General features: G+C 37.1%; 1 protein-coding gene across 1 annotated transcript; it reads left to right on the top strand.

Moving 5' to 3' along the window:
- ACTR10 (actin related protein 10 homolog) lies at positions 342–27905 on the top strand. Its single transcript, XM_003353492.4, has 13 exons — positions 342–713; positions 3949–4021; positions 6050–6132; positions 6677–6785; positions 8547–8654; positions 11247–11314; positions 11895–11974; positions 16617–16652; positions 20862–20941; positions 21020–21093; positions 24213–24294; positions 25233–25434; positions 26947–27905. Exons 1-13 carry the CDS (start codon positions 637–639, stop codon positions 27126–27128), a joined length of 1254 nt encoding a protein of 417 aa, XP_003353540.1. The 5' UTR covers positions 342–636; the 3' UTR covers positions 27129–27905.

Consider the following 27952-nt stretch of genomic DNA (forward strand, 5'->3'; position numbering starts at 1 on the left):
ATTCTGTGTGTGTTATTCCTTAAGGCATCAGCAGTATAGTTTTTGAAATCAGAAAGACTAGGGGTCCAACCTTGGCTTTGCTATGGGAACATTCCTACGGTTCGAACAGGTAAAAAAGTAACACCTATTCTTGGCATTCCTTGCGAAGAATAAATGATAGGCAGAACACTTGGCCTTTACTCCAAGACTGCACGAAACGAAGCTTTTGGGTTGTATCGTCTCTCAGCTGCTGCGGCACTAAAAGGTCTAGAAAAGGTCCACAAGAACGATGGGAAAGACCTCGATCCCGGCGCTACTTGAGGGCGTGTCCGGAGGGAAGGACCCGGAGTTGGCTCCGCCCCATCCCGGGGCGCCCGACGCGCCTGATCGCCTTGGTCCTCTGCATCCCCCACCTCCGGATTAGCGGCCGCCCGCTCGCCTTCCTCCCTAGTCCGAAAACGGGGGCGCCTGAGAGTGTTGAGGACCGACGCGGAGTGAGGCACAGCCTGGGGCATCCCAGCCCGGCGCGCCGCGGCCACGCGAGGCCCCCGCCGTCGCCGCCACCGCCCGTGCACCGTCGCTCCGCCCCGCCCCCCAAGAGCCGAGGCCCGGCGGCCGCCGAGTCCGCGTCCTCTTTGCACCAGCTTGTTTACAACCATGCCGCTCTACGAGGGCCTGGGGAGCGGCGGGGAGAAAACGGCGGTCGTGATAGACCTGGGAGAGGCTTTTACCAAGTGAGTGGCTGTGGCGCCGGCTGCGGTCGTCCTGAGGGGAGGGCGGGTAGCCGAACCCCAGGCCCAGCCCGGGTACTCGAGAGGCGGCTTGCTAGGTCGACACTTCTTCCCCCAGGACCTCCGCAAATGACGCCCCTTTTTACTCTCACTGTGGGCGGTGCGAATCCCTAGGATCCTGTGGGATGGTCAGGTTCTGACTCCTAGAGGCCCTGGAGGCTTCGGGAGAATTGCCTTCGCCGCCCTAGGTCGTCACCCCAAACTGAACAGACCCTTTGGGGTCATTTATGCAGGGGATGACAGCGATGACCTAGACCCGGCTTACCCTGGGCTTATATGCCTAGGAAGGTGGCAGCCGAACTGTAATGCCTGATGACGATCTCCATTATTAAACACGTATTGAGCCGAGCTTTTGTTCATGCTGGAAATTCAAATATGTTTAAGACAGGGCTGTTCCGAGCTTTTGTTCATGCTGGAAATTCAAATATGTTTAAGACAGGGCTGTTGCTTCTGAAGAATAGGAAGTCAAATTAGAGTGGCTCAAGATATAATGAAGTGAAACTGTATAGATAAGACTCTGGAGAGCCTTTATGGCTCTCTCTACCGCTCAACTCTTAGATTAGTAAATTTAACATGTTTTAAGAGACAACTTGTAAACAGTGGAGTAATGGTCTCAACTGTAAGGGTGGCATAGATCCCTTTGACTAGGCAAAACCACAAATACAAAAATCTTAAATGATTTGCATGAAACTTCAGAGATTGATGGACCTTCACAGTGGTTCTTGGACACCAGGTTGAAAGCCCTTGTACTAGGTTCAAGATACAGGCAAGTGACAGCCAGAATTCCATCTTAGATATATCTGAAGTGGAATCATCTGAGAAAATTTTTTATATATCTCTAAATAGTGCCTAATATATAGTATGTAGTTACATAACTATTTGTTGAATAAGGCATCAAAAGAGCCTATTTAAGAATTGGGGAGTTCCCATCATGGCTCAGCAGAAACGAATCTGACTAGCATCTTTGAGGATGTAGGTTCAATCCCTCGCCTCGCTCAGGGGGTTAAGGATCTGGCATTACCATGAGCTGTGGTGTAGGTCAAAGATGTGGCTCAGATCCAGCGTTGCTATGGCTGTGGCATGAGCCAGAGCTACAGCTCCAATCCAACCCCTAGCCTGGGAACTTCCACATGCCATGGGACCAGTCATAAAAAGACCAAAAAAAAAAAAAGAATTGGATCTCAGTTACTCCAGAATTGGATTAAACGTAGTCTTTTTTGTTAAGGGAGTTCCCATTCCTGTCTCGGCAGAAAGGAACCTGACTAGTATCCGTGACCATGTGGGTTCAGTCACTGGCCTCTCAATGGGTTAAGGGTCTGGCCTCGCGTGAGCTGTGGTGTAGGCCAGCACCTACAGCTCCGGTTCAGCCCTAGCCTGGGAACTTCATATGCCATGGGTGCAGCCCTAAAAAAAATAAAAATAAAAAAACAAAAAACAAAACAGAAACACGAAGTCTTTGGTTCATGACATTCTCTTACAAATATGCAAGATCCTCCCATATTTGTATTTTCTTACCTATTTTTAAAGGCTTATTTTAATAACATAAGTATGTTGAGGCTGACACCCAAAGATAATTATTGAAAAGCAGAAGGCAACTATATAGGAGAATGATTATTGACAAAGGCAACAGGCGGGTGGTAAGGTGAGTTTATGCAGCTAACCAGTAGGTTGCCCCCTTGAGAATTTGAGGAGCACTGGTAGAAGTAAACATGAAGATGTGACTGATAGAAGATGAAGAGAGCTGTTTGGGAATTAGAGGTAAATACTGAAAACTGGACAAGAAGAGATAAGGATAAGACTAAACTTGTATGTTAATCCTTCTTAACAACTTTTTTTTTTTTTTTTTTTTTTTTTTTTTTGTCTTTTTAGGGCCACATCCACGGCATATGGAGGTTCCCAAGGTAGGGGTCAAATCAGAGCTACAGCTGCTGGCCTACACCACAAGCAATGCTAGATCCGAGCCTACACCACAGCTCATGGCAACGCCGGATCCTTAACCCACTGAGCAGGGCCAGGGATCGAACCCGAGACCTCATGGATACTAGTCAGGTTCATTAACCTCTAAGCCACGATGGGAACTCCTTAACAACATTTTTAACAAAGTTTTGTTTTACATAAAACAGAAGTGGAAATATTGGAAGTTCCCATGTGGCTCAGTGGGTTAAGAATCTTATGTTGCTGCAGCAGTGGTGCAGGTTGCAACTGCAGCATGGGTTTGATCCCTGGCCCAGGAACTTCCACATGCCACAGATTCAGCAAAGAAAAAAAGAAGAAGAAAAAGTGGAAATACTTAAATACTCAAGGAAAGAGAACAGTTTTTTAAAAGGATGACATACTGTGCAATTTTTAAAATGACAGTAGCGAAGGTCAATAATATTGGCAGAAGTTTATTGTATAATTCATTATGTCTGAACAGTATGATTATAGTTATATCAAATATGCATAGTTTAAAAAATAAACCAAAGGAAACATCAGTATGGAAGCTAATGATATTAGAATGATCAAATTGTGAGTAATGTATGAATTATAGGAATGAAGTACAGATCCAGGGTGATAGGGGTACATAAAGTTCAAGTAAAAACCTGTAAAAAACAGATAATTCACTAAGATAATAATATCTGGTTTATTTAACTGTTTTATTTAACTGTTTATTTAACTGTTACTGGTTTATTTAACTGTTACTAATTGAAACTGTTATTTTTTTTTTACCTTTAACACACAGTTACGGAGTTCCTGTTGTGGCTCAGCAGGTTAGGAACCCATCTAGTATCCATGGGAATGCAGATTCAATCCCTGGCCTCGCTCAGTGGGCTAAGGATCTAGCTTTGCTGTAAGCTGTGGTGTAGGTCGCAGACACAGCTTGGATCCCACGTTGATGTGGCTGTGGTGTAGGCCAGCATCCAAAGCTCTGATTTGACCTCTAGCTTGGGAACTTTCATATGTGGCAGGTTCAACACTAAAAAGCCAAAAAAAAAAAAAAAAAAAAAAACCCACAAAACACACAATTATGAATAGATGGTATTAATTTTTGCTTAGTTTATTTGTCCCTGTGTATGCATCAGAAATATTTCTACATGTTTTTGTGACCACTGCTTTGAAACAAATACAGAAAAACTTGTTTCTGTGACAAATATAAAGAAGTTATAATTTATTGTTTCAATTTTCTGTATATTTGCAGGTGTGGATTTGCTGGAGAAACTGGTCCAAGATGTATAATTCCTAGTGTAATAAAAAAAGCCGGCATGCCTAAGGTATTTTTTTAAGCAAATTAGCAAAATAAATGTTGTACTATAAAATGTTTTTAAATGGGACTCTAAATAAGATTGACTAGAATACAGATAAATCTATAGCTTATGACTATATTCCAAGAAAACTTTTTTGAATCTTTATTTAGGTTTAATTTTGCATACAATAAAATTCACTTGTTTTAAGTGTACAACTCAGTGATTTTTAGTAAATATATAAAGTTGTGCAGCCATCACCAGAGTCCAGTTTTAGAACATTTTTGTCATCCCAGTAAGCTCTCTAATGCCTGCTTATAGTTAATCCCCATTCCCACCCCAAGCCCACCACTGATGTTCTTTCTGTCTCTATAGATATGCCTCTTCTATACAATTTATATAGATGGGATTATATAATAGCAAGATAAATTATATAATATCACTATGACCTTACTAAAATAATTACACAAGCCTTGTAATTATAGAATCATTTTATTCTTACCCTTTTCAGCATGTAAATGAGGGCCTTGTTTCTTTATCTGTAATTCAAAAGACCTGTAAAAAACAAATGTTAAGAAAGTTTCTTGCCAAAGCTAATTTGGCAGATGGGAATTATGGAACAATAGAAAGAATAATTTTACATGCCCTAAAATTCACCCATTAAAATCAAGTGCAGATTTTTCTCCCACAACTTAATATTTGTGTTCTCGAAAACCTCTCCTTGATCACAAATTAAAACAGGTTTGGAGGAAAAGAGAGACAACCTTTATAAAACCTGTGTAATTTTGTAATCCGAGCACTAGCAAGAACAAAAATTAATACCACAGGAAAAAATTAGTATAGCTTTGAGTTGTGGCTAAGTGTGACTAGAGGCTCTCTTGGGGATATTTAAAATAAAATGAAATAATTGAAACTGAAGGTTAGGGGGTTCTGAGGCAGTGCAGAAAGAAATGAGTTCTGAGCCGATTGGGCTGTTGTTAAGGTGGGACCAGAGGAAATGCAGCCCAGTAAAGAGTCTTGAAAGAGCCCACTCTGGTACAGGAGCCCCTGGTACACAGGATCATTTAAACTTTTTTTAAAAAGATCTGAAAGAATGCCTATTTGTGTGTCTACTGAGTTAACTACTTTCTTTACTTTTTTTTTTTTAAATTCAGATTGGTTTTGTTTAATTTTTTAAAGTATAGTTGATTTACAATGTTCTAACAATTTCTGCTGTAAAGTGACCCAGTTACACACACACACACACACACACCTTTCTTTATCTTGATGAAGGTTATAACTCTGTCTTCATAATCTCAGCTCCTCTTGCTTAATATGAACTCTACAACTTTCATATCATGTAGACAGTATTCCCTTATTTAACAAATGCATGCATATTTGGTTTCATAAAAGCACATTTTGGAGTAGGATACAGTAAATGAAGCATCTGTGATTTGTTAGTGTTGATTTAGCTTAGTGTTTGCATATACTGCTTCAGTGCTAATGGTGCATGTTTTCATTTTTGCCATACATATTTATGAGCTAGGTATTTTGTGCCTAGCACTATATCACTTGAAGGAGAGTATATCATAAGTAAGCCAAAAACAGTTCTTGCCCCGTAGAGTTCGTAGTCTAATGGAAAGTAGACCCTTTTACAAGCAATTAAATGGGGTGATAATATAAAAGGGAAAGAGTCAGTGCTTTGGGAGTAAATAGCAGGAACTGAACCAAGTCTGGAGTATTTGAGGAAGCCTTTAATGCTTTTTAATTGATACTTATTTTTTATCACTACTGCCAAAATGATGTCAGATGGAAGAAAAATGTTTTGAACACAACTGTTTACTTACTATGGACACACACTTTTATCCCAATAAACCAAAACATTTTGTCATCTTGGACATTCTAGTTCTTACAGATGTCTAAAAAAGTGACATTTTTTATTTTTAGTGTTTGTATCTATTCTCAAAATAGAAATTGCTTTTGATTTATTATCAGAAAATTCATTGGTAGAATAAATAAGCATGTTTTAATTCTGATTTTTATTATTGTAAATTAATAAATCCTTTTAATTTTTTATAGCCTATCAAAGTTGTACAATATAATATCAATACAGAAGAATTATATTCCTACCTAAAGGAATTCATCCACATACTATATTTCAGGTAAATGCAGTTATGTTTTTTTTACCTAGCTTTTTCTAATGCCCCTATGGTGATATTTGGTTGTATTATTTCTTAGTGCAAAAAAAAAAGTTAGGCCTTTCTTCTGTGGTGCAGTGGGTTAAGAACACAACTGCAGTGGCTTGGGTCACTGTGGAGGCACGGGTTCAATCCTGGCCCTGGGTTAAAGGACCTGGTGTTGCTGCAGCTGTGGCTCAGATTCAGTCCTGGCCTAAGAACTTCCGTATGCCATGGGTGTGGCCATTAAAAAAAAAAAAGAAAAAAAGAGGTACTATACAAGATGGGGAATATAGCCAATGTTTTGTAATAACTTTAAATGGCAAGTAACCTTTAAAATTGTTTAAAAATTTTAAAAGCATTAAAAATTTAAGTTATCTTGCCCCAGTAATAAAATGAAGGTGTCTTTTTGTCATAAAGCTTCTTAAGCAGAGGTGATATATTTTCTCTAGATTTAACAAATTGCATTGTGTACCAAAATAAATACAAACTTTTATTTTCTTTTAAAAACAAAACTCTCACTTTTCAGGCATCTATTGGTGAATCCCAGAGACCGAAGAGTTGTGGTTATTGAGTCTGTATTATGCCCTTCCCACTTCAGAGAGACGCTTACTCGTGTTCTTTTCAAGTATTTTGAGGTAACTTTTTTATGTTGTTGTTTTTGGTAGGTACTCAAAGCTTAAACTAAAAGGTCCTTATTTTATTTCCTTCATTGTATATACTACACAATGTATTTGAGGAACCGTGTGATAGAATAAACTGAAACCTCTTCAAATTGACTCTTCATTTTCTTTGTTTTGTGGTTATTTCATGCATAGTTAATATTTCATCTGATTCTTAGATAATTGAAGATTTCTTTTTATTGCTTTCTCTTATTTGTTTATTCTAATATAAGTTTTTATGTTTTGGAACTTTTTTCCAAAATAAAAAGTCATATTCTGTGCTGAGAAGTGTATGATGTATTTCTGCCAGGCCTTTCTAGTTTTCAATATTTAATTAATGCTGACTGTTCTAAATTCTCCAATTCTTTAATTTTAGGTTTTAAATTCCTATTAAGTGGAATATTCAAATAATGTCTCTCAGGAAATTCTCCTGTGGCACAGCAGGTTAAGGATCTGGTGTTGTCACTGCTATGGTGCAGGTGCGGTTCCTGGCCCAGGAACTTTTATGTATCACAGATGCGGCAAAAAATTAATTAATTTTAAAAATTGTGTACAATATATAAGAAATTAAACACATGTAAATATATTTTTTATACATTCTACTGAACCCAAAATATATCAGAAGTCACAATGTCTTTATGAGGTAAGGGCAGTTAATATTTCTAAGTTCTAATTTAGTGAGACAGGCACAGAGAAACAGATTACATACTCCCATACTTCCTTACGTCACTAATTCAGAAGTTGGGTTTGCAGTAGGGAGAACACACACAAAAAAGCAAAAAGTCACTTCAGCTCTTATCTGATTTGTAATAGATGGTTTTCTGTATTTTTACGTAGTGTTTTAGTTGTGTTTATGTTAGTATCTTTGGTATATAATCAGAATACCTACTGTCTTAGATAAGGAAAATACAGCCATTATTCTGTTAGCCATTTGGTTATGATAGACTTCCATATTTTGATTGAATATTTATATGATTTTTGGGGTGCACCATATCTTGCAAATTCCCACTGAAATATGTCAGAGCTAAACATTTTTATAATTCTTCAATTTTAACTGCTATATTATATTTTTGAAGTATACTTCATATTATTAACTTTGTAAATAAAGACAAGAATTTTTTTTATTTCTGTTTTGATGATAAAGACATCTATTTTTAAAATTTATCATTTTCCTTTAAATTTGTCTCTGAAGCTCTTTTATCCCTTTGAGTTTTCCCTCTGAGAGAGAACTGAATTAATAAAAATGCTTCATAATTGTAATTTCAGAATGAAACAACTTAAAGAATTTAAAGAGTGTTTTTAGGAGTTCCTATTGTGGCTGAGTGGGTTAAGAACCCAACCAACATAGTGTCCATGAGGATGCAGGTTCAATCCCTGGACTCTTTCAGCAGGTTAAGGATCCCAAATTGCCGCAAACTGCAGTGTAGGTGGCAGATACAGCTTGGATCTGGCGTTGCTGTGGCTATGGCGTAGGCTGGTAGCTACAGCTCTGAGCTTCTATATGCTGCAGGTGCAGCCCTAAAAAAAAATTTTTATTTATTACAGCATCTTTCGATTATTATGTAAATTCAAATAAAACGACAAACTAGTTCTTAATTTAGTGCCATAATATGATTGAATAGGTACCATAATATAATCATGAATTTTTCCAAATGTGTTTGAAATGTAAGGGAAATACCTTCAACTACTGACATTCATTCTGGTTTTGTTTCCTGTTTTGGATTTGTTGTTTTCCAGGTTCCATCTGTTTTGCTTGCTCCAAGTCATCTAATGGCTCTTCTTACACTTGGGATAAATTCTGCCATGGTCCTGGATTGTGGATATAGGGAAAGCCTGGTGTTACCTGTATCTTTTTTGTAAATGCATTGATTTTGTAGTTTTTACTCCACTGTAAAATAATTAAGCTTACTACAAATAGTTTTATTGCATCAAATTATTTTGGGTTATCATTTACAAATGTGAAATATGTGGAAAAATTCACAAGATTGTGAAACTTAAATTTACTTTTTGTAGAAATTGTCATTATGACTTGGTCCCAGTATATACACCATAGATCAGACCTCATGACTATTATGTTCAGTTTTTAAGAGGAGCATTAACTAATTAGGATGTATCAAAGAAGTTGACACGGATAGTCAAGTTCTAAGAAAAGATCACATGAAGAGTAATTGGAGGAGTTCCTTGTAGGTTTAGTGGGTTAAGGATCCAGTGTTGTCACTGCTGTGGCGCCAGTTTGATCCCTGGCCTAGGAATTGCTGTGTGCAATGGGAGAGGCAAAAAAAATAAATAAATAAAAATAAAATAAAGTTAATGGTGACATGATATCTGCCTTCAAATAGCTGAAGGGCTCACTGTAGAAAAGTAAATACGTTTATTTTTGTCTGTTCCTCCAGAGGCTATCACGGAGGCAGTATGGCATAGGGTTTATGAGTTTGGGTTTCGCAATCAAATATACACATAAGTGTAAATAGCAGCTGTGCTTCTTACTGTAAATATTTTACTTAATATTATTGTGTGATATTGGTCAGGTAGCTTAATCTCTTTTGGCCTCAGTTTCCTCATCTGTAAAATGGGAATTGTAATAATTCTATCTTGGAGTTCCCTTGTGGTGCAGTGAGTTTAGGATCCAGCATTGTCATTGCAGTGTCTCATTTCACTTCTGTGGCATGGATTCGATCCCTAGCCTGGGAACTTCCACATGCTGTGGGCACAGCCAAAAGAAAAAAAAAATTCCACTTCATTTAGGGTCATTGTGTGACTTGAGTGAGGGAATGTATATAAAGTATTTAGCATAGGACCTGACACTTAGTAGCTTGCTCAGTAAGAGCTGTAGTTTTTATAGTTTTCGCCATTGTGAAGAACTCCTTAGTAATTTAAGCTGTCCCAGAAAGAAATTACTTATTATTAACTGTTATGTTCCTATCTTAAATTAGAAAAATTTAAGAAGAATAATACAGGTAAATGTCTTGTAGAAAATGGTATAGCGGACATTTGCTACATTTGAAAAGGAGGTTGAAGTACATAAATGCAAGACTCTTGCAATCTTGAGATCTATATTTGTATTTATCAGAAGGAAGGAAGAATCATTAATTCCTAAGGCACTAAATTAGGCAGTTTTTTTTTAAATACAAAGTATTTGTGTATAAGTTTCATAACAACCCTGCAGCATAAGTATTTTGCTCAGTGTACAAATAAGAAGATTGAAAGTAGAGACAGGTAGTTGACCCAAGGTCATAGAAGCATATAGCCAAGATATAAATCTATGTTTGTCTTCAAAGCCGTTGCTCTTTCCATTATACTTTTCTGCTTTTCATAGATATTGTAATTACAAAATATCAGCAAAAACAATATGTAAAATAAAATAGCAAACCCACAGTATAATATACTATCTGCTATCCTCTCAGCTCTAATAGAAATACAATAAGATACATATATGTAATTTATAATTTTTCTTTTTTTTTTTTCCTTTTTAGGGCCGCGCCCACGGCATATGGAAGTTCCCAGGCTAGGAGTGAAATTGGAACTGCAGCTGCTGGCCCTCAGCACAGCCACAGCCACAGCCACACAGGATCTGAGCCACATCTGTGACCTGCACCACAGCTCACGGCAATACCAGATCCCCAACCCACTGAGTGAGGTGGGGAATCAAACCCACATCCTTGTGATACTCGTCGGATTCATTTCTGCTGCAGCACAATGGGAACTCCCTAATTGTTCTAAGAGCTACAAGTTTCAGAGTACAAATGAAAGAGGTGAAATGAGGAGGTTCCTGTGTGGTGGTTCAGCAAGTTAAGAACCCATTGCAGTCTCTGTGAGGGTGCGGGTTTGATCCGCGGCCTCACTCAGTGGGTTAAGGATCCGGCATTGCTGTGAGCTGCCGTGATATTGCAGATGAAGCTCGGATCCTGTGTTGCTGTGGCTGTGGTGGCAGCTGGCAGCTGCAGCTCCAGTTCAGCCTCTAGCCTGGGAACTTCCATATGGCCCAAAAAAAAAAAAAAAAAAGATGGAATTAGTAGTATATTTTATTTAACCCAATATATTTAAAATGTTATCTTTTCAATATATAATAAAAATTATGAGATATTTTATAGGGTTTTTTTATAATATTAAGTTTTCTAAATTTGCTGTGGAGTTTGTTTTTATAGCACATCTCAGTTCAGGCACATTTCGAGTGCTCAGTAACCACGTGTGGACAGTGGCTATATTATTAAATACCTTAGCTCTAAGTAATGAATTCTGTGTGTGTGTGTATGTGTGTGTATAACCATTTTCTTTGGAGAAGAACATGAAAAAAGAGTCTTTGATTTTGCTGTAACTTAAAATTAAGTAAGAATTTGCCATCCAAGCTGATCAAGAACAATATTACATAGGTGAGGAAAATATTGAGGAAAACAGATGTAATCTCCTAAAACGGTAATATCCTTGACTACCTTGTAGATATATGAAGGAATCCCAGTACTAAATTGTTGGGGAGCACTCCCCCTAGGAGGAAAGGCTCTTCACAAGTAAGTTTCTTGGCATTTGGCACATTTGCTTCACCTGTGCCACAAAAATACATGCTAATTTTTTTACCAGTAGTGATCAGTAGATGGCTTGTAATTTGGATACTTAATGCTATTTACTCCATTCTTTATCAACCTTTAGTATATTCATCTCGTAAAGTAAAACAGACTTATTTTAAGCATGATCAATAGATCATAATACTTAAGTAAATATTAAATAAGAAAAGGATATCAGGAGTTCCCATTGTGGCGCAGCGGAAATGAATCTGACTAGGAACCATGAGGTTGCAGGTTTGATCTCTGGCCTCGCTCAATGCGTTAAGGATCCTGTGTTGCTGTGAGCTGTGGTGTAGGTCGCAGACGCAGCTTGCATCTGGCGTTGCTGTGGCTGTGGTGTAGGCCAGCAGCTGTAGCTCTGGTTCTACCCCTAGCCTGGGAATCTCCATATGCCGCAGGTGCGGCCCTAAAAAGCGCTCCCCACCCCTGCCAAAAAAAAAAAGAAAGAAAAGGATGTCAGTTGCAATATTTAACTCCAATAATATATATATATATATATATATATTTTTTTTTTTTTTATCTTCAGGGAGTTGGAAACTCAACTATTGGAACAATGTACTGTTGACACAGGTGCTGCTAAAGAACAGAGCCTTCCGTCTGTGATGGGTAAAATCATTTTAAACTATTTAAGAGTTGTTTACATTCCCTTTTCATTCCTTAACTCATTTTTCCCCATTACATACTCTCTTTTCCCCATATCACTCAAATGACACTCTGGTGATTCCAATTATAGGGTCATCATTGAGCTGTTAATAACTAAATCCATTAGTCGAATTTTAATCATTCTAGAACTTTTGACATCGTGGATTATCATATGCTCTTTTTTTTTAAAACTCATTGATTTTTACTATATTTCCAGTTGTACAACCATCATCACAACCGAATTTTACAACATTTCTGTCCAAAATCCTCCGCCTCCAACCTGTCTCCTTTGGTAACCATAAGTTTTTCAAAGTCTATGTGTCAGTTTCTGTTCTGTAAAGAAGTTCCTTGAACTTCTAGAAGTTTTTTAGATTCCATACATAAGTGATAGCATATGACATTTATGTCTCACTCTCTAACTTCACTTAGCATGATAGTTTCTAGGTCCATCCATGTTGCTGCAAATGCCTTTATTTCATTCCTTTTTATGGCTGAGTAGTTTTCCATTGTGTATATGTACCACATCTTCTTTATCCACTCCTCTGTCAGTGGACATTTAGCTTGCTTCTGTGTCTTGGCTATTATATATAGTGCTGCAGTGAACATTGGGGTACATGTATCTTTTCGGGTCATGGTTTTCTGTGCATAGATGCCCAGGAGTGGAATTGCTGGATCAAATGGTAAGTCTGTGTTTAGTTTTTTGAGGAATCGCCATACTGTTTTACATAGTGGTTGCACCAATTTACATTCCCACCAACATGTGTTCCCTTTTCTCCACATGATCTCCAGCATTTTTTGTTTGTAGACTTTTTGAGATTACCATATATATTTGATATCTTTCCTTAGCTTTGAGGACTCCCTTCCTTTATAGTATTCTCTTATTTCTCCAAGTATTCCTTCTTAGTTTCCTCTGCCCATATTCTTCTAGGGATCTGTTTTTTATTCTTTTTTTTCTTCCTACCATCTTTTTAAAAGTAATCTCATCTGTTCCCATAACTTTAGCTGCATCTATATGCTGTTGATTCTCAAGTGTATTAGACCTGATGCTTCCCCTAAAGTTCATATTCATATTCCCAACTGATTATTAAATATTAAACATAAACTAGGTATGCCTCTAGGTTCCTCAAACTCAAGATTTCCAAAAGTAAACACATTATCTCTTCCCCGAAAATCATTTCAAAAATCATTGTTAGATAAAGATAACATCTTATCTCTCATTTTAAAAAACTGGCAGTTTATCAGTCTTTTCAGTTCTTCCTCAGAATTTTTCTTTTTTTTTTTTGTCTTTATAGTACTGTGCCCTTGGCATATGGAGGTTCCCAGGCTAGAGGACCAATCAGAGCTACAGCCACCAGCCTACCAGAGCCACAACAATGTGGGATCTGAGCCACATCTGTGACCTACACCACAGCTTCCAGCAACACCAGACCCTTAACCCACTGAGTGAGGCCAGCGATTGAACCTGCATCCTCATGGATGCTACTTGGGTTCATTAACCACTAAGCTATGATGGGAACTCCCTCAGAAATCTTTTCTTCTCTTTTTTTCTATTATCCACAGCACAGAACTTTTTTTTGGCCATGCCCATGGCATCTGGAAGTTGTTGGGTCAGGGATCAAACCTATGCCACAGCAGTGACCTGAGCCACAGCAGTGACAATACCTGGTCCTTAACCGGGAGGCCACCAGGGAATTCCCAAACACAGAACATCTGAAAACAAAGACATTATAAACTAGACTCTCACTGTTTGTTGCTTAGATTATTACAGGAGCCTACTCTTTGGACTGATTCAGTCTGTTTCACACTGTTGCCTAGAATAACTTTCACAAAACAAATCCGATTACCTTGTTCTTTTGCTTGACAATTTTTGCTGGCCCCCACAGGTTAAAATGCAAATTATCTGTTTGATATACATGTTTCTTTACAGTCAAACTTGATTCTACCTCTATGCTTTAACACTAAACTCAACCCTTTGCACCTTATTTTTTTAAAACCTATTAATTCTATGATTTTGATATTATTATAGAATGAGAGGTAAATCTGGAGGGGCATGAAACTTTCGAAATCTTGATCTCTAACAATTTAGCTAGATCAATATGGATTATTTTACTTTTTTATAATTTTTATTTTTTTACATTATAGCTGCTTTACAGTGTTCTGTCAATTTTCTAATGTACAGCAAGGTGCTGTACATACAGTGTACAGTCACACATACATATATATACATTCCTTTTTGTCACATTATCATGCTCTATCATAAGTGGCTAGATATAGTTCCCAGTGCTATATAGCAGGAACTCATTGCTTATCCATTCCAAAGGCAATAGTTTGCATCTATTAACCACAAATTCCCAGTCCATCCCACTCCCTCCCCCTTGGCACCCAACCACAAGTCTGTTCTCCATGTCCATGAGTTTCTTTTCTGTGGAAAGATTCATTTGTGCCATATACTAGATTCCAGATATGAGTGATACTACATAGTATTTGTCTTTCTCTGACTTCCTTCATTTAGTATGAGAGTCTCTAGTTCCATCCATGTTGCTGCAAATGGTATTATTTTGTTCTTTTTTATGGCTGAGTAGTATTCATTCCTTTGTGTATATATATCACATCTTAATCCATTCATCTGTCAGACATATAGGTTGTTTTCATGTCTTGGCTGTTGTGAATAGTGCTGCAATGAGCATACAGGCCTTTGCACCTTATTTTAGCTCTAGTAAATTTCACATGGCTCTCCAGCCACAGTCCTGACACCATAGTTCTTCCACAACCCTGTATCTTGTTTTATACTGTTCTTTATCTGGGATGTTTTTCTTTACCAGTTTGAGTTTTTGATCTCTCTACATGACTCAGCTGGAATGTCATCTTGATTGTGAAGCCTTTTTCATTTTCCTTAAGCAGGATGTGTTATGCCCTCACCAGTATTTATTATGAGACATTTAACATAATAAATACGCCTATTAACTGACCTGTCTCCCTTAATAGACTTGGAGAATCCCTGTCTTATTTGTTTTTCAAAATCTGTAGCACTTAGTGTAGTGCCTAGGCACTGAATAAATGTTGGAAAGAGAAAGGCAAGTTTTTAGGACATTGTTCATTACATATGTTGTCTTCCTGTTGTTCTTTAGGTAGTTAAGATAATAGCATTCTTAAATTAACTGTACTTCTATAAAATAAATTTGAAGATAAAGATAATAGCATTCTTCATTCTATAGATCAGTTTATTTTTCTTCTGTTCCAGATAAACTGTTACCTTTTTAGTATATCATAGTGACAGTTTATAAAAGATATCCAAAGATAATGAGGTTAGTGTGGCATTGCGAGATATTTTAAATAAAGGTTTTCTTTAAAACAGACTATAACATTTCTTTAAAATTCTGAGTGTGTATTTTCTTGGACACTGTTTATTTATTTGGCTTTGATGTGCAGCAGCTTGATGTGGAATCTCAGTTCCCTGACCAGGGGTTGAACCCTGGGTCACAGCAATGAAAGTGCCAAGTCCTTACAACCAGAACACGGGGAAGCTCCCTGGACACTCTTTAACCATTCGTCTTAGACTCTGATTGTAGTCTTTCCCTCTCATATGTTTCAACATTTGAATTTGATAGTTAGCCTTGCAGTCCTGCTAATTGAAGAATGACATCATATCACTGTTTGCTGAAGGATCCACTTAGGAGAATCAGAAACACATATTTATTTAGTATATTTCTTGTCGGAGTTGCTGTTGTGGCTCAGTGGTAATAAACTCAACTAGTATCCATGAGGGCGGGGTTTGATCCCTGACCTGGTTCAGTGGGTTAAGGATCCGGTGTTGCCTCGAACTGCAGTGTAGGTCGCAGATTTAGCTCAGATCTGGCGTGGCTGTGGCTGTGGTTTAGGCCAGGAGCTGCAGCTCCGATTTGACCCCTAGCCTGGGAGCTTACATATGCCACAGGTGCAGCCCTAAAAAATAATAATAATAATAATAAAGACAAAAATAATAAATAAAATACCTCTTGTCAAGGTCCTAAACAAAGAGACAAGTCTTATGTGTACTTGAGTATCCCTAGATGAACCCTGAATGAGCCTATTTCATTTAGTATTTAGGAGCTAGTTCAAAAAAGAATGAATATACTAATGTAACATTTAAAGACTAGGCTAAATACATTGAAAAGTGTACAGTTTAAAAATTTTAAAGTAAATTATATACAAAATATTATACTTTTTGTAAAAGAAAAATAGTTCATATTTAAACTGCATTTCTTCTAAGTACTTTAACACAAGATAACCAGCATATCTTTTTTATGGTAAAGATTTTCTTGGTCAATTCTTATCTAATGCTAATTATTCTACCATATTTTTAAGCTCTTGTTTTTATCAAATTTATGAGTATATGACATTTTGTAGCATTTTGTGCACATCTGGCTTCAACTTCTGTGCTTTGGCTTGGCTTTGAATGATGAAGTTTCTTCCCCAAAAGCAGAGTTATATTTCTGTTTGGCTTTTTAAAAATTATAGCACTTAAAAAAAATTACTGGAGTGGAAAATGGAAATGTGAATGCAATTTAACAGATTGTTTCTGCTTATTATTAATATTTTATCATTCTAAACAAAATTTCTGTTTTAGGTTCAATTCCAGAAGGTGTCTTAGAGGACATTAAAGGTAAACTTAGTTCCCATTTCTATCCCCTTTATCTTTTTTTTTTTTTTTTTTTTTTTTTTTTTTTTTTTTTTTTAAGGGCTGCACCTGTGGCATATGGAGGTTCCCAGGCTAGGGGTCTCATCGGAACTGTAGCCACCGGCCTACACTACAGCCACAGCAACGCCAGATCCTTAACCCAGTGAGGGAGGCCAGGGACCGAACCCGCAATCTCATGGTTACTAGTCAGGTTCGTTAACCACTGAGCCATGACAGGAACTCCCCCTTTATCATTAAGTGTTTGGAGGACATTCTAAATATTTAAACAGATAAAAAATATATTAAGTTCATAATGTAGCATCCTAAAAATATTTACCATATAGGCTGTGGAATAATATAAATTAAATTTTGGTTTTTCTTCAGATTTATGGAAGCTTTTGGCATTATTTGTGGTGTATTATTGATGAAATTTATCAATGAAAGCTAGAGTATGCAGTGATACTAAGGAATTAGTAGTTTTCTCAGTATGAATTAACAGTTAAATTACTTATGAAAACCACTGATTTTATGTTGTTTAGCTTTTTTTTTTTTGCTTTAGTTTTAAAAATATATTTTTACTGACCTAAGAAATTCTACAGTTGAGGAAAGTGTATGTGATTTACTTTATTATTTTTTGTTTTAATTTTTTTAGGGCCTCACCTACGGCATACAGAAGTTCCCAAGCCAGGGGCCAAATCAGAGCTACAGCTGTCAGCCTGTGCCACAGCCACAGCAGTGCTGGGATCTGAGCCGTGTCTGTGTCCTACACTGCAGCTCATGACAATGCCAGATTCTTAACCCAATGAGAGGGACCAGGGATCGAACCTGCGGCCTTATGGATACTAGTTGGGTTCGTTACCACTGAGCCACAACAGTAACTCCCAGATTCACTCTAAAAAGATATATTACTTCTCCTTTGTTATTATTCTTTGTTTGTTTTTTGGTTGTTTTTGTCTTTTTAGGGCTGCACCTTTGGTATATGGAGGTTCCCAGGCTAGGGGTCTAATTGGGGCTCTATACCAGAGCCACAGCAACGTCAGATATGAGCCGTGTCTGCGACCTCCGCCACAGCTCACAGCAATGCAGAATCCTTAACCCATTCAGTGAGGCCAGGGATCGAACCTGCAACTTCATGCTTCCTAGTCGGATTCGTTTCTGCTGCACCACAACAGGAACTCCACTTCTCCTTTGTTAGAGTGTATATTTATGATGATTTTTAAATTTGGTTTTCTGGTATTTTGATTCACTGAAAGGAAAACCAGTTAAAATATAATCTTTTGATCTTCAGTACTGAGAATGTCGTGTAATATTAATATTCTAGGATATTTAATAGAGAATTAGACAATAATGGATTTTAGAGCTAAATGGGACCTGGAGATAATCTGGTGCAATTGAATCATTGAAATATTAAATGATTTGTTTCATGTCCCACAATAGGTAGGGTTAGAGCTAAGAATGCAAAATGGATCTTGTTCTTCATTATATTGCTTACTTATGTGGTATAAGTACCTAAAATCTCTGCAGTTATTATAAAATTTCAGTCGTGTACATACTTATTTCAGTAGCTCAAATAATACAGAAATATCTCTAGTGAAATGAATAGTTTCCCTTCCTTTCTTCCAGTCCTATCCCCCATGATACAATAATTAACTCTTTGGAATGTTTCTTTCCATATAGTTTCCAACTTGTGAAAAGATGTTTAACTTTCCCATAAGCCAAAGAAACATAACAGATGGGCAAAAACTTTGAAAAATAGACATTCAGTACATATAAGATTATGGGAAATTAATATATTGCTTTTAGTAAGAACTGAAAACTAACCTTTTTGGAAAGTGTATTTATAAATAAAAATCAAGGAGATCCCTCTATGGCACAGCAGGTTGAGGGTCCAGCGTTGTCTCTGCAGCAGCTAGGTCACTGCTGAGGCATGAGTTGGATCCCCAGCCCACTGCAGTGGGTTAAGGATCCAGCATTGTTGCAGCTGTGGCTCTAGTTCAGTCCCTGGCCCGGGAATCTCCATATGCTGCAGGTGCAGCTATTTAAAAAATATATATATGTATATATACACACATACATACATACATATATATATATACACTATGTATAAAAAAACGCAAAACATATATGTTGTCATATTCTTTTCTCATGTATCTCTTCTTCATCTTTTTTTCCTTTTTTGGCTGTACCTGCACCATGTGGAAGTTCCCAGGCCAGGGATCGAACCCGAGCCACCACAGCAGCCCTAGCCGCTGCAGTGACACTGGATCCTTTTTGTTTGTTTGTTTTGTTTTTGTGCTTTTTAGGGCTGCACTCATGGCATATGGAGGTTCCCTCCCAGGCTAGGGTTGAATCAGAGCTATAGCCACTGGGCTACACCACAGCCACAGCAATGCAAGATTCTTAACCCACAGAGCAAGGCCAGGGATCAGACCTGGGTCCTCATGGATGCTAGTCAGATTTGTTTTTGCTGAGCCATGATGGGAACCCGACACCACTGGATCCGTAACCTGCTGTGCCACAGAAGAACTCTGGGAACCCATTTCTATTAAAAACAAATATGTAATTTCTCTCTCTCTCTCTCTCTCTCTCTCTCTCTCATACACTATATTAGTTAGGTAGTTTAATTACCTAAATTTTTTTCAATTATTTTAAAATCTTTAAGTGTAATTTATATTTAAGTTCCCAGGCTAGGAGTCAAATTGAAACTATAGCTGCTGGCCTGCATCACAGCCACAGCAGCACCAGATCTAAGCAACATCTGTGACCTATGCCACAGCTCATGAAACACCAGATCCTTAACCCAGTGAGTGAGACCAAAACCTGTGTACTCATGGGTATTAGTCAGGCTGGATACCTTTGAGCCATGACGGGAACTCCTTGCATCTTTTTAGGGCCGTATTCATGGCATATGGAAGTTCCCAAGCTAGGGGTCAAATTGGAGCTGTAGCTGCTAGCCTACACCACAGCCACAGCAACGTGGGATCCGAGCCACATCTGCGACCTACACCATAGCTCACTGAGCGAGGCCAGGGATTGAACCCCACATCCTTATGGATCCTAGATGGGTTCATTAACCACTGAGCCACGAAGGGAACTCCTCCTTGCATTTTTAATTCACTAAATTTGGTTTCTTTAAAGGATACTTCCCTATGCCAAGTATATATAATGTTGAAGTCAGAAGTATTTACTTTGCTTAAGTAATTATGAGGATTTAAATAAAGTATAAAATATATAAATAACTCAAGCACCTGTCTATAAACATATGGATTCTTAACCAATATATTTTTAGTTATTAAACAAAAAGAATTTTGTATAATATATGTTTATATTGGCTAACATGTTTTACAAGTAATTACCCAAATCATGCGATTTCTTTCATTCAACAACAGTTTTGTCTCTACTTGAAAAAATTTTTTATTCCTTACCTATTTCTGCTTATTATAAAAGATACTTTGGGGAGTTTCATTATGGCTTAGTGGGTTAAGAACCTGAGTAGTGTCCATGAGGATGCAGATTTGATCCCTGGCGCCACTCAGTGGGTTAAGGATCTGGTGTTGTCTGGTTTGACCCCTAGCCTGGGAACTTCCATGTCCCACAGGTGTGGCCCTAAAAAGAAAAAGAAAAAAAAAAAGATACTTTGCAACAGAAAAAAATGTTCAAAGTGAAAAAATAAATGATTGATGTACTGTGCAAAGAGGGAAAATTAATCATGCCAAAATCCCCTAAACTAAGGAGTGTTACTGCAACTAATACCAAAATTCAGCTTTCTGACCAACAAAGATTTTTAAAAAATCAGGTGCATAAGATTAGATATAAATCAGTCTGGTTCAAAGAAACAGGCTGTCCTGTTAGGGTAACTACGTTTTCATGATGTTAAAAGTTATTTTTATTATGGTACTATTTATACAAGGAATATAAAAATAACAAAAACATAGTCTCCTCAAAGATAGCTTTTTTAAAAAATTGGTCTCATGGAGGACAAACATGCAACATATTATATGATTCCTCAGTGAATGGAAAGGTTTTTTATTTGTGAATAAATTGTCATAAGCTAACTAAAGACAGATTGTTTATAAAATCCAGGTCATTAATATATCCAATTGAATAGAATTGTTCTATTCTTCCAAATATGTTAAATCTGGGACATTGACTCAATCACAAATCATAACAATGTCTCCTTTACTTTCTTTTAAGTGCGTACTTGCTTTGTTAGTGATCTGACGCGTGGACTAAAAATCCAAGCAGCAAAATTTAATATTGATGGGAATACTGAGGTGAGTTAAAAATAAATGTTTATTCTTCTTCCAGAGGTTATACTTTGTATACTTATGCTTGTGATATTTATATTTCAGCGTCCCTCACCACCCCCAAATGTTGACTACCCGTTAGATGGAGAAAAGATTTTACATGTCCTTGGATCAATCAGGTTGGACCTTAATTTTTATGAGTGAAATAATGAGCTAAATTTGGGGCCTTTAAAAATACTTGTATAAGCCTTTAGTGTTGCTCATTTAATAATTATGTGTTTGTCATTAAGCTTCATCATTCTTGGTTATTTTTATTCAACTTTTTTTAAATAATGATTTTTATTTTTTCCATTATAGCTGGTTTACAGTGTTCTGTCATTTTTCTACTGTACAGCAAGGTGACCCATCACACGTACATGTATACTTTCTTTTTTCTCACATTATCATGCTCCATCCTAAGTGACTAGATATAGTTCCCAGTGCTATACAGCAGGATCTCATTGTTTATCCATTCCAAAGGCAATAGTTTGCATTTATTAACCCCAAATTCCCAGTCCATCCCACTCCCTCCCTCCCCCCCCTTGGCAACCAACCGCAAGTCTGTTCTACAAGTCCATGTTATTCAACTTTTTAATATTTTAGAATTAAAAAAACTTTTCTAGGAGTTCCTGTTGTGGTACAGTGGAAACGAATCCGACTAGGAACCGCGAGGTTACGGGTTCAATCCCTGGCCTCATTCAGTGGGTTAAGGATCTGGCCTTGCCGTGAGCTGTAGTGTAGGTCCCAGACTCGGCTCGGATCTGGTGTTGCTGTGGCTCTGGCGTAGGCCAGCAGCTGTAGCTCTGATTGGACCCCTAGCCTAGGAACCTTCATGTGCCGCAGGTGCGGCCCTAAAAAGACAAAAGACAAAAAGACAAAAAAAACCCAACTTTCTTATTCCTCAAAGTAATTTATAATTTAATTAATGGAACTAACCATTCTTTGAGAGGGAGAATAAAGTATGACACTTTAAAATAGGATTCATCAAACTTTTTCTGTAAAAGACCAAATGGTAAATATCTCAGGCTTTGTTGGCCATATGGTTTCTATTGCAGCTATTTAGTTCTACAGCTGGAGTGCAAAGTCAGCCATAGGCCATATGTAAATGAGTGAGCTTGACTGTGTTCCAATAAAACTTTATTTGCAAAAACAGTCAGTGGGGAAGTCCTTTAGTGGCATAGCAGGTTAAGGATCTGACATTTTCACTGCTGTGGCTTGTGTCACTGTTGTGGCACAGGATCATTCCCGGGACCAGGAATTTTTTTATGCTTCAGGCTCAGCCCCCAAAAAACAAAAACAAAAGACAACAGTGGGGTGGATTTGGCTAGCAGGCCGTAATTTGCTGACTCCTACTTTAAAACATTGTCTTGTTAAAAACTGCATTTTTCCAAATATACTAAATCTTTAGGACTAGTTAGTAATTTACCTTTTTGTTACTCACTATTAAGTCTGATGATACACTGTAAGTTGTCAAGGACTTACATAATCATATTGGTAACAATATAATTTTTGTTTATACCCAAGCTTTACAGAATTTGTATTGAGAAAGTTTCTTATTTATTTATTTAGTTTAGGTTTTTATTTTTTCTATTGTAGTTCATTTACATTGTTCTGTCAGTTTCTGCTGTCCAGCAAAGTGACCCAGTTATATTTCTGCTGTACAGCAAAGTGACCCAGTCACACACACATTTTTCTCACATTATCCACTGTATTTTGAAAGTTTCATCTTAAAATATTAGATCAGAAGATACACAGAAAAGAATTATTATGTAAGTAAATATTTATGTAAATGAATATGGAAGCTCCTGTTAGATTTTGAGATAATTAATATAAACATTGAAATAGTGAAAGGATGAACGTAAATATACAGATGGTAAAGATAGTAGGTTGGGGAAATAAAAAAGTGAGAATGCTATACTTTTTGGTAGTAACTTTGTATCATTTTACTTTTTTTTTTTCTTTTTTTCGGCTGCCCAGTGACATATGGAGTTCCTAGGCTAGAGATCAGATCTACCAGGGATCAGATCCTAGCCTCACTTGCAACCCTCATGGCAGCTTTGGTAACAAAGGATCCTTTAACCGGCTTTGTGGGGCCACGGATCAAATCTGCATCCTGGTGCTGCAGATATGCCACTGATCCCATTGTACCACGTAGGAACTCCTTCATTTTATCTCTTATTTAAGTTATATTCATTAATTTACTATTTAAAATTTTCTCCTGATGGTATAGGAAGCCCAGAATAAGAGGAGAAAGTAACTATTTTAAAAAATTCAGGAATTCCCATCGTGGTTCAGTGGTAATGAATCAGACTAGTAACCATGAGGATGCGGGTTCAATTCTTGGCATCACTCAGTGGGTTAATAAGGATCTGGTATTGCCATGAGCTGTAGTGTAGATCACAGACGCAGCTTGCATCTGGTGTTGCTGTGACTGTGGTGTAGGCTGGCAGCCTAGCTCTCATTCGATCCCTAGCCTGGGAACTTTCATATGCTGCAGGTTTAGCCCTAAAAAATAAAATATAATGAAATAAAGTGTTTTAAATTTGAGAATTAACAGAAAAATAATTATTTTATTAGGCAATAAGAAATCTTTTTCATGTATTATTTTGAAAAAAAAAGGAATACTTTGGGCCAGATAGGAAAGGGTCTTATTTATTTTTAAATCTCTTCTATCACTACTGATCCACCTGTCTCTACTAACAGCTTTTACAGAATTCTGTTCCTTTTCTCTTACTTGGTTTAAAAGGATATAATTGGACCAAATATATATAAATCTATACATAATAATAGTTATAACTAGTACTTAGGGAATACCTCACAGATGCCAGGCAGGCACTGTTCTGTTAACCCATTGAATCTTCATTGCAACGCCTGAGACAAGTGCCATTATTCTCCTCATTTACAAATGCAAACACACTGTGTTTTAATCATTATTCTACATTAACATAGTACTAGTACTTAAAAATATTCCTGGAGTTCCTGCTGTGGCACAGCAGGATTGGCGACATCTTGGGAACGCTGGGACACAGGTTCGATCCCGGCCCTGGCATAGTGGGTTAAGGACCCAGCAATCCCACAGCTGCAGCTTAGATCGAAGCTGTGGCTTGGATCTGCTCCTTGGCCAGGGAACTCCATATGCTGCGGGGCAGCCAAAAAAAGAAAAAGGAAATAAAAATAAAAGTATGTCAGTAGAACTAACAATAGATACTGTATCATATTAGGCGATGCCAACAAAACACTCTGTTTTTAATCTCCTTAGAGATTCGGTTGTGGAAATTCTTTTTGAACAAGATAATGAAGAGAAATCAGTGGCCACTTTAATATTGGATTCCCTTATGCAGGTATTTTTATTTTGTAGAAGGTTTCAATTTATGACTAGAGCCCTTTAGAGAAGCTTTAAAAATCATATTTGTATCTTTGATTTTAGCCATTGGTTACAGTTTTAAGCTTTTATGTTAAGTTTTGTAGTTACTGAGCTTTACTTTGGCACTGAAATACGATATCCACAACATTTCAAACCCAGGGTTAATACATGCTGTGGACATATCATTCATTTTTTCCATAACTGTGATACCAGATTTTTATTTTGTACCTAGCATGGCTTGTAGTTTCTTCAGATACAGGTTTGTGTAGTATTAAGTTTTAAATTCTACAGGATATATATGTCTCTTGTTTAATGACTTTGGAATCTCCATGCAAAATACTTTCACTTTGGAAGATACTTGCTATCTCTATGGCTTTACTCAGGGACTTTTATGACAAACATAACATCATTGAAGGACTTTAACATTCCTGACTCTTAGAAATGACATAGAAACAATTTTTCTAAGAATATTCTCTTCCCACTTGATGACTGGCTCTGGATGTGGTACTATGAAGATAGTACCTTAGAAAAGTTAGGTCTCCACATATTTTCCTTATTAAAAAAGACATAAAATTTGTCATATTCTTTGCTGAACTCAGTCATTCTACCCTGAAAATGAGTCTGCTCCCATACTACCTCTCTATGCCCTATGGAATTTAAAATTCTGTACTACTAGACTTTAAAATACTTAAAGTTCTGTATAAGTATATGGTAATATTTCGTAGTGCTTTATTTGCCACATGAAAAAAACTCCCTTGTTAAAGAAACCTTTCTGTGGCCCTGTTTTTTTTTTTTTAAATACAAATGATCACCTCTTTAATTTGTAATATATAATCTGTATATTTTCTTAAATTCTGTCAAACAATATTTGTACAGTTAAGGTTAATTCTTTTCTTCTTTCTCTTTAAATAACAGTGCCCAATAGATACCAGGAAGCAACTAGCAGAGAATTTGGTCATCATAGGTGGCACATCTATGTTGCCAGGATTTCTCCACAGATTACTTGCAGAAATAAGGTATTTGGTAGAAAAACCAAAGTATAAAAAAACACTTGGCACCAAGACCTTCCGAATTCATACTCCGCCTGCAAAGGCTAATTGTGTAGCCTGGTTGGGAGGTAAGAATTTATCTTTTAAAAAATAATGATTATATATTAATGGGTTCCTGAATGACATTACTAATGGCTATATTAGAATAGATGATGGGTTCTCTCCTTGTGGCTCAGTGGTAATGAACCTGACTAGTATCCATGAGGATGTGGGTTTGATCCCTGGCCTTGCTCAGTGAGTTAAAGATCCAGCGTTGCCATGAGGTGTGGTGTAGGTCGCAGGTGCAGCTTGGATCTGGCTTGCTGTGGCTGTGCAGCTCCAGTTTGGTGCCTAGCCTGGGAACTTCGATATGCTGTGATCACAGCCCTAAAAAGCAAAAAAATAAAATAAAAAACAAAAAACAATCATGCATGTATATATTTGTGTAAGGTTTTTTGGGGTTTTTTTGTTTGTTTTTTGTCTTTTGTCTTTTTAGGGCTACACCCACGGCATATGGAGGTTCCCAGGCTAGGGGGCCAGTTCGAGCTTCAGCTGCCGGCCTACACCAGAGCCACAGCAACACCAGATCCAAGCCTCATGGGATCCTTAACCCACTGAGAGAAGCCAGATATCGAACCCTCAACTTCATGGTTCCTAGTCGGATTCGTTTCCGCTGCACCGCAACAGGAACGCCTATATTTTTATAAGTTCTGATATGTGTTTTCCGATGTAGTTACAGCTAAAAAGTATCAGGGTCATTCAGAGAGGAAAAACCAAGTCTTGAGTTTTTAATTGGATGTTGTATTTCTTGTAGAATTTGGTTAATATGCAATTTTGATTTAGGACAAATTGATTTAGTTACTAAACTGTTTTTGAGACTGCCTTGTGGGTCTTTATAAGGTCACCAGCATAGACCCTTAATATTATGATTGGCGTATTGGTTTTAGCACTGCTGTTTTGTTTATTGACACATAATCTTAGAGAAAACTAAGGGTATTATTTTGTATTTACAAATAGTTGAAAATGCTTTCTGCCCTACTATACTTCACCTGCATTTAAACACAGTAATACTTAATCATTTTCACTATAATCCAGTTTAAGTTATTTTCTTTTTTTTTTTATTTTTTTTGGTTTTTTTTTTTGTCTTTTTGCTATTTCTTGGGCCACTCCCGCAGCATATGGAGGTTCCCAGGCTAGGGGTCAGATTGGAGCTGTAGCCTCTGGCCTACGCCAGAGCCACAGCCACAGCAACGTGGGATCCGAGCCGCGTCTGCAACTTACACCACAGCTCACGGCAACGCCGGATCATTAACCCACTGAGCAAGTGCAGGGACCAAACTCATGGTTCCTAGTCAGATTTGTTAACCACTGCGCCACGACGGGAACTCCCAGTTTACAATACAGGAGTTATGGCTTACCCTAGCATTCAAAATAGGGAATATAGAACAACTTAACTGGAATTAATTGGAAGGACTGTGAATATGTATTACTGAATTTTACCTGTTGTCTCTTGTCATATAATGAATTGGATATATGTGTGTACATAAAATTTTCTGGTTAACAGTTTTCATCTCAACTATAAAAATATTTTTACCATACAGGGGCTATTTTTGGAGCACTACAAGACATACTTGGGAGCCGTTCAGTCTCAAAGGAATATTATAACCAGACAGGCCGTATACCTGATTGGTGTTCTCTTAATAACCCACCTTTGGAAATGGTGTTTGATGTCGGAAAATCTCAGCCACCTCTGATGAAAAGAGCATTTTCCACTGAGAAATGAAAGTTTGCTTAAAATTCGACTTTGCTTGATTGCAAATATCTAATCAATTACAAGCAAATTGTGCAAAGTGTGTAGGATGCTGTTAAAGATGACTTTATTAGAAGTGAAGGCATTTCTGTAATTATTCTTCACATTAATATTTAATTATTTTGACTGTAGTTTCTCTTGTGTAGTGATAGAATGGTAGCTAATGCTTATGAAGTTAATTGCATTTATATCAATAAAATACAGTAAAGCAGTTTAATTTTGGAAGTTTGTTAACATCGTTCATTTTTCAAAGAGAATAAAAACATTGTCACTCCACAGTTCCTATAATCTATTCTGGGCATTGGAGACACCGTTAATTTCATTATTTTCAGCAGTTATTTCATTGAGTAATGTTATCATTTTCAGTTATTTTAAGTATTAACATGGGTTTATTTCTTCAGATCCTTTTGTTTTGATATTTGTGCCCATGTTATAATAATGCTACTTTTACAGAAATATATTTGACTCTTGGATTGAGAATGTTGGGTAGCATATTTAAGCATTTGGTAAGCAAAATATGAAAATGTCACTTTTTAATTTTACAGTTAATGAATTTCTAAGAAAAATGATATTTCATTTTTATGCAAGGATGTTTCATTTTATGCACTTTTATGCAATTACTTTATAAACATGTATTCATAATATCTTTTTTGTGCTTTGTATCTTCTCAAGGCAAGGGTTCTTTGAAAGATGTACTCAGTCATTGTTTAATTTTGTTTTTATTTTTTAATGAACTACCTCTTACTGGAATTTTGCTGGTTTCATTCTTTCTAAATACCTGTGAGGATGGGAAGTAT

This window comes from Sus scrofa, chromosome 1, assembly GCF_000003025.6.
Source record: "Sus scrofa isolate TJ Tabasco breed Duroc chromosome 1, Sscrofa11.1, whole genome shotgun sequence".
In the NCBI taxonomy this organism is placed as follows: Eukaryota; Metazoa; Chordata; class Mammalia; order Artiodactyla; family Suidae; genus Sus; species Sus scrofa.